The sequence below is a fragment of the Hyposmocoma kahamanoa genome, unplaced genomic scaffold, assembly GCF_003589595.1.
Source record: "Hyposmocoma kahamanoa isolate Upper Pololo Valley unplaced genomic scaffold, ASM358959v1 94, whole genome shotgun sequence".
Taxonomy (NCBI): domain Eukaryota; kingdom Metazoa; phylum Arthropoda; class Insecta; order Lepidoptera; family Cosmopterigidae; genus Hyposmocoma; species Hyposmocoma kahamanoa.
Window position 1 is genome coordinate 681,548 of NW_020654878.1, and position 10,191 is coordinate 691,738.

The 10,191-nt window shown below is 33.9% G+C and overlaps 1 protein-coding gene across 1 annotated transcript in view; it reads right to left on the reverse strand.

Moving 5' to 3' along the window:
- The window catches only part of LOC113237933 (scavenger receptor class B member 1-like), a 39,983-nt gene extending 38,245 nt beyond the window's left edge, over positions 1-1,738 (reverse strand). The window contains exons 1-2 of the mRNA XM_026474651.1: positions 1,706-1,738; positions 1,124-1,267 (exon numbers count right to left, since the gene is read on the reverse strand). Of these exons, the coding sequence (XP_026330436.1) occupies positions 1,124-1,267; positions 1,706-1,738 (177 nt within the window). The remainder of the gene's footprint in view (positions 1-1,123; positions 1,268-1,705) is intronic.
- Between the last annotated feature and the right edge of the window lie 8,453 nt (positions 1,739-10,191).

Consider the following 10,191-nt stretch of genomic DNA (forward strand, 5'->3'; position numbering starts at 1 on the left):
ATCTTTCGTCTTACGATCGTCTTGCACATTACAAGATATGAGTTACAAATCAAGATATGAAATGTAACAAAGAAACCTGTTAGTCCTGAAAAATTTTCTTAATGTCAATTACGGCAGTTTGTAGAGGGACGGATAATGTGCTAATGTTGGATTTAGGTTATATTTATGCAGGTTGGAGATTTTTAGTACTTTACTGACACGCAGTAATACCTGTCATAATTTGTGAAGAGCTACTACGAGCTTGTATGAAAACTCGATTGAGCTCGTAAGTTAAAAACAAGGCAGGGTCCATGCAATTTACGTTGACCATTAAAAACCTGTCCACCGTTTTTTTTGTCCTATCCAAATCGTGTCATCACGTGCCATTTGCCGTGCGATCTGCCAATGATCTTACGTAAGATTGTTGATCTCTAGCGAGCATTGCTTTTAAAAGATTTCGTTTGTAATTTAGATAAGACTTTTAAGTCTTAGTTATCTTTTTTACTTTTATTGGCTTAATGTAGATCGGAAAGTAACATTTAAATAGTGCCAAATTCGATATTATAAAATAATGTATTTTGTATAATCAATAATAACATTATTTTAGAAAACAGAATGTTTTTTAAGGGCTCCCAAAATGGTAAGTACAGCTATCTTTTTTTTTCATATGATCGATTAGGCGAGAGACAATAATTAATGTTCAAAATAATTAAACTCATCGTTCTGTCCACACATTCGCCGTTCAACTTTGTGTAGGCATGATAAAAGTTAAACACATTTAAGTGTGATTTTATATGCCCTTAATAAAAAATAAAAAAATCATGACAAACCATGTTTGTCCATGATTGTTTTTTTCACCTCAGATATGATCTCCACAACAGCAATCCGTCGAAGAAGTTCTTCCATAAACAAATACTTTGCTGTTATCTAAACATTGGCGTTCTTGACCAATATTAAATGATTGATGTATATTGACATCAAAATTGACGTGGCAACCAATTGGTCATGAATACGAATTGAAATAATTTAGTTTTACCACGTAAACTGAACTGCATAGAATCTGGCTGGTGTCTTATAAAATCATAGTAGGTAAGTAGGCTCCCAGGAATTCATAATCAACGTACACATAAGTAAAAGGGCCGACTTCTTCGACTTTCAGTTTCTCGTCCTCTCCAGCCATGAACCGCTCGGCGTTGGTGATATTGAACAGTGTCACTGACAGGTGACCAGCTTCGATCTCCTTGTGCATAAAATCGTGGACGAAGGAGCCATTGGTGACACGGGTGTACTAAAAAAATTAAGTAACATTAGATTTTACAACAAAATATTTTTTCTTTCTAACCGACTTCAGAAAAGGAGGAGGTTCCTTAATTCGACTGCATTTTTTTGTATGTATGTTTAAATTAAATTAAATTAAAATTAAAAATTTATTTATTTCTCAATTTGATTCAACAATGGTGGATAAGGTTCTCCCTTTAAGCAAATGTATGCTTGTGTGGGGAAAGCCTTGCAACTAAGCTTAAAACTGAGAATTTACAACAAAGTTACATCAGCGGGTTAGTTTTAAGATATAATGATATTTAAAATGGAAAAATTTAAAAGGAAAAAAAATAAAATGAAAATTAAAAAATAAAATGAAAAAGAATGAAATGAAAAAATGTTACGCGATTATTCCGGCTTTTTGTGAACCGATTTTGACGATAGTCCTTTGTTGGAAAGAGGGTACCTCAGTAATGGGGAATGTTCTTTGTTTGCTCATGTATTAAAGTATCAAGTCATGTTTTTATAATAAACAAAGTGTCTTCACAAAAATGGGTCAACAAAACATAGGACGGGGCTAGTTTCAATTTCCGCTTGCAAACAAATCTGGTTTGGGGTTGCGTAGGCTTCAACTTTGATGATAGTACACGCAAGCGTTAATAATTATACGCTTTTAATTTTAAACATTACGCGTTTTCTTTTACGTTACTACATATAAATTAAAACTATTACATGTCACATGGTGCATTGAAGCGGCGCGCGCCGATAGAACGCTTGCGCGTCGACAAGAGGCCAAGAGACGAAGGTAGCGTTAGGGCGCGTTCCCATTATGTCGTGTCGTGATGACAGATAGTCGTGCAGATTCCAGTGTCGTCGCTTGTATATTTAAATGAAGTTGGTCACATACAGCACAACACGATTAACTGTCTTTCACGACTTTTATGACGTTACGACGACACGCTGTCGTGACAATGGGAAGAGCTAGACCGACAGTCGTCGGACGATAAATAAAACGTCACAATAAAAATGTGATAATCGCAACTTCAAACGATTCTGCCGTGCAAACGACAAGGCGGATACCGTGAACCGATAAATTGTCGTTAGGATCTAGTGATAACTGCAAGACACGACAGTCGTTTAACGACAAAATAAACGTCCAGGACACAGTCACGACAGATAGTCGTGATAAGGGAACAGGCTACACGCGACAGTCGTTCAACCATAAATAAAACGTTACGACATAGTGAGAACGCGCCCTTATGTTGTGACACTGCATTGCTCGTGTGACACTCGGTGCGTTGAAATCATTGCGTTGCGTCGACGCAACGCCCCGGCGGCACCGCTCGTGTGGCATCGCTCTTAGTTGTTTAGGTAAATTATTATCAGTAACGATACTTATTTTTTTCATTTTTTTTCATTCATAATATTTTTTTAACATGTGAATAAGAATTATCCAAACTAATATTATAAATGTGAAAGTAACTCTGGCTGTTACGTTTTCACGCCTAAACCACTGAACCAAATTCTATGAATTTTGGTACAGAGATAGATGGGATCTAGGAAAAGGATATAAGCTACTTTTTGTCACAAAAAATAATATTAAAGTGGGTGAAATAGGGAAAAAGATTTTATAGAGAAATAATTCTTTTTCAAGTAAGGTACAGTAGGCTATTCTACGCAGACGAAGTCGCGGGCACCAGCTAGTTGTAGTACATTTTTTTTAAATTAATCATATCACAATACTTAGGGCATGTGTATATATGTTACCTGGGACCTAAGGTAAAGTAAAGTACCGAAATATCTCAGTTTATATAGAAACCACGCGCCGTATTGACAACGCGTCTCTGCGCGGGAGTGCGAGGCGAATGATGTATGTCGTTCCGCGCACTCCGCTGTGTGGTACGGGGCCGTGTGATAAGCGCCTAAGTGTAAGTGTTCAAATATGCAAACTTAACTACCGAGTTTGCGTTAAGATTTTAATTTAAACCTTATAGATATATGATTAAAATCTAAAATCTCTGAAAACGATTGTCGTATACTTTCCGTGAAACGACTTGACGCTTTCCGGATTCCGTAGTATCGCAGCATACATTCTGTTCATTATTAATTTGTTATTTAATTATTTATAACAACGTAAATGATTGTCAAAGATTCGGGAATCGAACGTAGAACCCCTGCGTGGCAGTCCGGCATTTTTTTTATCACATCAAGTGACGAAAATCAAAATCAAAATCAAAATAATCTTTATTTCATAGGTAAGCATTATTACACTTGAAATCGTCACAATGGTTAAACTCTACCGCTCATTCGTAAGGCAGATTCCCCTGAGAAGAATGAGCAAGAAACTCTAGGGGTTGCTCTTTGTAAATAACATTTACAATATTTTTTTATTTGAAACATCAGATTGAGACTACCTCCATGAGCTAAACGGGTTACTACCACGGATTTTTGTCATCCAAGTACGCAGAAGTTGTATAATAACCTTTAGTATAAAGTTTTTGTTTCACTATAGTTTTAAACCTCGTGAAAGGCAAATTTTGTATATCAACCGGAATCTTGTTATAGAAGCGTATACATTGCCCCTTAAATGATTGCTTGACTTTGTGAAGACGACTATCAAGAAAAGCTAGTTTATTTTTATTCCTCGTATTAATGTTATGTCTGTCACTATTTTTCATAAAGAAATTACTATTCCTTTTAACATAAATTATATTTTCATAAATGTATTGTGAGGCTAGTGTAAGAATGTTAATTTCCTTAAACTTATCTCTCAAAGATACTTTGGGGCCCAGATTGTAAATTGCCCTAACTGCACGTTTCTGCAGGACAAAGATTCTATTGATATCGGCGGCATTACCCCAAAGCAAAATGCCGTATGTCATTAGACTGTGAAAATAGCTAAAGTAAACCAATCTAGCGGTTTCGACGTCTGAAAGTTTCCTTATTTTTTTAATCGCGTACACTGCAGAGCTGAGCCGTTTTGACAACTTACTTATATGGGGACCCCATTGCAATTTAGCATCTAACGTTATACCTAGAAATACAACTGTATCCACAAGATTCAATTTTTCGTTTCTAACTACAATGTTTGTAACCGTCTCTCTAACATTGGGTAATGTAAATTTCACACAATTTGTTTTTTTCTCATTAAGAAGTAGGTTATTAACAGCAAACCAATCAACTACTTTAGATATAGCATTGTTCACATCGTCATAGGAACATTGGTGCCTTTTAACTTTAAATAATAAGGAAGTATCATCAGCAAACAATACTATCTCATGTTTTATACCCTCCATAAGGCTAGGTAAATCATTAATATAAACTAAAAACAAAAATGGGCCTAGAATTGAACCTTGAGGGACACCCATGCTAATTACAGACCCTGACGATCTCGTACCGTTAACATCGACCCTCTGTACCCTACCACGCAAATACGATTTAAGAAGGTCGAGATCACGTCCCGCCACACCATAATGGCGAAGTTTCCTGACCAGTGTATCATGGTGCACACAATCAAAAGCCTTGGAAAGGTCACAGAATACACCAATAGCATCATGTGAGACTTCCCATGCATCAAATATATGATTAATCAACTCTACACCAGCGTCGGTTGTAGAGCGACCCCGAGTGAAACCAAATTGTTTAGGAGACATTAAATTATTACTATAAAAATGTGCACACATCTGATTTAGAATAATTTTTTCAAATATTTTACTGAGAGTTGGTAGTATTGATATAGGTCTGAAATTGGTGGGGTCAGAAATACTACCAGATTTGAAAAGTGGAATAACTTTACTTTGCTTCATGAGGTCAGGAAAGACACCATCATCAACACATTTATTAAAGACACAGGCTAAGTAAGGCGCAATACAATCAACTATAGAACTAATTACTCTGACTGAAAGACCATCAAGATCAGCAGTATTTTTTATATTTATAGACTTAAAGGCCTTAACAATATCGTTTGGAAATACATGACGGAACCTTAAATTAGTGATACTAACTGCATTATTTTCTTTTAGTAAGGATTCAGCGGCCATGGGAGATGAATTTAACGAATTAGTAGTCAAAATTGGAATGTTGGTAAAAAAAATTTCAAATATTTTAGCAACTTCTGCGTCTGTGTTTACAATTTTGTCATTAAATCTTAGTTGAAAATCTAAGTTACGAGGTTTGACCCTTCCAGTTTCGCTATTTATAATATTCCAAGTCGTTTTTACTACATTCGCGCTGCTTTTTATTTTATTATTAATAAACATTGCTTTGGCTGCCACACAAACACGTTTAAACATTTTCGAATATTTCCTAACAAAATCATTAAAACTGTTACTAGTGTTATAAGTTCTTTCATCGTAAAGATCATACAGCCTTTGTCTACTTTTGTGAATTCCCACAGTCGCCCATTCACTAAATTTCAATGAATTATTAATAGTTATGATTTTGGACTTAAAAACATTATCACGTTCACTTTTCACTATGTTGAAAACTGAATTATACAATTTATTGGGATCGTTAACGTACGGAATGTCAGTTAGTTTAAGCATTACGTTATTTCTATAAGCTTTAAGTCGACCATTATTTATCGGAACACATGTGATATCCTTTTTCGGCATTTTGTCAACAGTTATATTAAAAGTGGCCAATTGACCGCAGTGATCTGAAGTTAATTTATTTATAATAGATTTATTACTAGGTACGGCGTTGGTATAAATGTTGTCTAAACAAGTGGCAGTAGTAGAAGTTATTCTAGTAGGCACCAAAAAAAGATTCACAAGGTTATAACATTGGAAAAATGATATGAGCCTACTGCTAGCACTGGAATCTTCTAGTAAGTTAACATTGAAGTCACCACAAACAGCAATATATTTATTTATATTATTTAATTTGGCTAAAACTTCATCTAATCTTTTTTCAAATAGTTCGTAAGATGAATGAGGGGGTCTGTACACGCTTAATATAACAAGCCGTTCAAGCTCTATGCAGGATATCTCTATAGTCCGCTCAATAGATAGGCTCACAATATCTTTACGTTCTTTAAATTTTAAATTATTTTTAATAAGAATTAAAGAGCCGCCGTGAATAGCTTTTTCTCTGCTGAACGAACTAGCCACCTGGTGATTGTTGAAGCTAAACATGAACTGATGTTGTGATAGAAAGTGGTGTTCAGTAATACAAAGAATATCAATATTGTTACAGTTAATAAATAATTCTATTTCTAGCTCTTTGCCTTTCATGCCTTGAATATTTTGGTGCACCAGGTTTAATATAAAATTTATTTTATTTCTGTGTGTTTTAGGTTGGTTTCTTACTGTCAATGTGTTGCAAGAGTATCTCTCCGTTGTCTTATTAATTAATTTAAATAATTAGAAATTGAATTAATTTCAACAAAATTATTATTGTCAGTAAACTGACCTATGTCAACGGACTGCTCAATAGAAGCAGCCGGTCTGGTAGCCAATGATTTGGCTGAATTATTAATATAATATGATAGCATCTCTGCTATCTGTCTCCTAAAATAACTAGTAAGATAATACCTATCTTTAGTCAAATAAAAATATTTACTAATAAAATTATTAGTATCCATAAAATGAAATTTACTATAATGAAATGTCAAGCTGTGTAATGTCCTATTTAAGTTATGCCTCAAATTATTTTCACTTGTTGTGAGGCAATTGCTGAAGGGAAAAGCTAACAAAATAATTTCTTTTATATTAATTAAATTATTTAATTGTGAAAAATATTGTATTAAATCTTTTTTGTTACATTTTCCTCTTCTGCCAATTAAAATTATTAATGTAGTGTCTTTGTCAAACTTAGTTGACAAAATACTATCTAATATTTTACAGTATGTTGCACCTGGCATGCAAATATTTGTTAATTTTAATCCTAGGTGGTTAAGTTGCAAACCTATATTTTTACCCATTTCATCACTATACATAACTATATTATTTTGAATTTCATTTGATCTAGTTATTGACAAAGAGGTATTTTTTGATTCTAAACTAGATTCCTGCAACAACAATGAGGAGGGATTAGTGACACACACAGACAGGGAGGATTGTGGTTTTATTTCTTTGCAATTGCAAACTTGATTATTTGTTAAAGAGTCAAATCTGTCATTATTATAATCTGACGGGACGAACAAGTCGTGTGTCTGATGTAAGCTGACGCCTGTCCATTACAGTTGCAGTGCCACTCGAGAGCTTTAAACCGTAAAGATATAACCCTGAGACATAAGTGACAAATCCCATGTGCCGGTAATTTCACCAGCACCCTTACCCTTCAAAACCGGAACGCAGTAATGCTCATATTACTGCTTGGCGGCAGAAATAGGCAAGGTAGGACGAGCTCTTTCACAAGAAGCTCTACTGCTACTAAATGCATGCATAAATGCATGGTAACCGTTCGGCTATGGAGGCAGTTAAATAGAAGTCTATAAACATATAAAAATCTATAAGCAAGTCTATAAACTAAACTGTCTTTAAGAAAGGACCTCATGACGTCATTGTGTTATTAATTACTTTTATTCCATCCTCTAGGTTAACTACGTACCTATTTAATTTTATCATTGGCGTGTGTGTGGTTCAAATGTCAATGTGTGTTATAAAATATCTTGTTAATTAACATTCTATACATATATTATACAACAATCTATCTAGAATCCGACATGATATCCTATATTATAAAACTTGTTTTAATAGGCCACTGATTAAACGCAATCTAATCTGAATAACGTCCAGTTTTGTTGTTGGACGTCAGAAGTAGAGGTGGGCATTTAAACGAAAAGCACTTTCAAAAGTCTGCTATTTAAAATAAGCACATAGGCACGCTTTTCAATTTAAGCGTAATCATTGTTCAGTTGAATACACACCAATTTCATTTATTACAACGTGCACAGAAAAAAAGGATTTCTACTAATAAGAAATAGCAATTTCTCAAAATATTTGCTAATTCTGAAAAAATATTTATTAAAAGTAATAAAATATTTTCATTACAAAAATAATGCTTATCTTTTTCTAATACAATTTTACTCTTAACTTTATTTTAACTTTGAGACAAATACGTTCACTTCAAGATTTTTTTCATTTCTAATCAATTAATTGGACATTACTTACATCAAGAAATTTTTACCTCTTACATCAAATTTAAATAATCTTAAATGAATTCAAAATTTCTTGGGTGTATTTTAAGAAAATATATTCTTAAACAAAAAAAGAAGTTTAGTTTTAGAAAGAGATCGCGCATTGTATCAAATACGTATGTCATGATGTGAGTGACGGGGATAGCCATTGGAACGGAGGAACACCTATGTGACTTTGGAACGTCGTTCCTTCGGAACGAGTAACGGTGATACTGTTTAGCGGCGGATCATCGTGATTTTTTCATCGTGACGTTATTTATCACCCACCTCTAATACGGCACTGAATGGTCCTCAAGTATTTGAGAAGATTCCGTCCTATTTCTGCTATTTTAAGGTTTGGAACTAAACTGTGTGCTTTCACGCCAGTGAGACATACTGTTGGGTCCATAACCCTGAAAATTTACCCTTTTTGATATTAGAAAACATAAATCTTCAGTCAAATAATTAAGTACCTCTCAATTTTTCATTCTTTTTTTTTCAAATCAAAATCGGACATTTCTAATAACAAATAAATATTTTGTTGAATCTAGAGTGGCTTTGTGACTTGAAGTAAATTAATTTGCTCTTGGATTAAATATTTCTGTCTTATAACTAAAATACACTTCTGAGACGTTTTTTTACTATTATCAAGTAATTATTCTCTAGCGTCTATGGGGAGAGGATCGTTTTGTTGGATTTAATAAATTTGTCTTCATAAAAAGAATTTTGTCTTTTTCTAAGTAATCTGTTTTTACCGTGTGCTTATGTTTCACGTCCCGCCATCTATGTTTCTTATACAAATTAATTCGTCTATATAGATATACTATGTATTTTACATGTAATACTGTGGATGAGCCCGTACTAAACTGGCTACTGAATGAGACGGACGTTTTATTGCTTACGGACATTACAGAATAACAATTATATAAATAAAAATAAAACTCGTATTTTACAAATAATCTTACTTATCTTAAAACCTTTAGTGGTCTACTCTTGCTTTTCGCTATCAACACAATGTTGCAAGCTTTTTCTAACATAAAAACGTATGCGCTTAAACGATTTTCTAAACGATTTTGTAAGCTTCACACTAAAAATAGGAAATGAAACTATTTTTCCGGATTTAAATCGCGTATATTTGTTTTTTCAAACAAACCGACGTTTAGCGAAGTATTTGTACCCGCGTCAAAGAACATATAGCTGATGTCAAACACCACCGCGTAAACAAGTCTGCAGTCTGCGAGCATGTCATGGATAAACCTACACATTCAATGAAGTTTGACAAACCCCAGGTCCTTGCAAAAGAAGTCCGTTATCTGCCCAGGATGCTGCGAGAGGCCATTGAAATTAAAAAACATCCTAATTTCAACAGGGAAGATGGTTTCTCCGTACCACCAGTTTGGGATCCAGTATTTCCTCTAATGAAAAATCCCAAACAGACATAAGACTGCAGTACTAATTAATATGTTTTAGTTTATTCTAATTTCTATTAATAATTAATAATAAATTAAACTTAATAAAAATTCATTCAATAAAATAATTTGTAAAACTTAATGTAGCGTAAATTGGAATGTTTTCTTTGTAAAATTAAAAATAAGGTATTTAATTAATAACTATTGTAACTATAGTGAAAAAATAGGGTGGTTTGCATTAGTATTAGGCATAACTGGTTGAAGACTGTACCACCTCAGTCAACCGTGACCATGGGACCTGTAAAGGGCCCGAAACGTCGGTTTGTTTGAAAAAACAAATATACGCGATTTAAATCCGGAAAAATAGTTTCATTTCCTATGTGTAACAATCGCGAAAACCTAAGAACTCGATACAGCTATGTA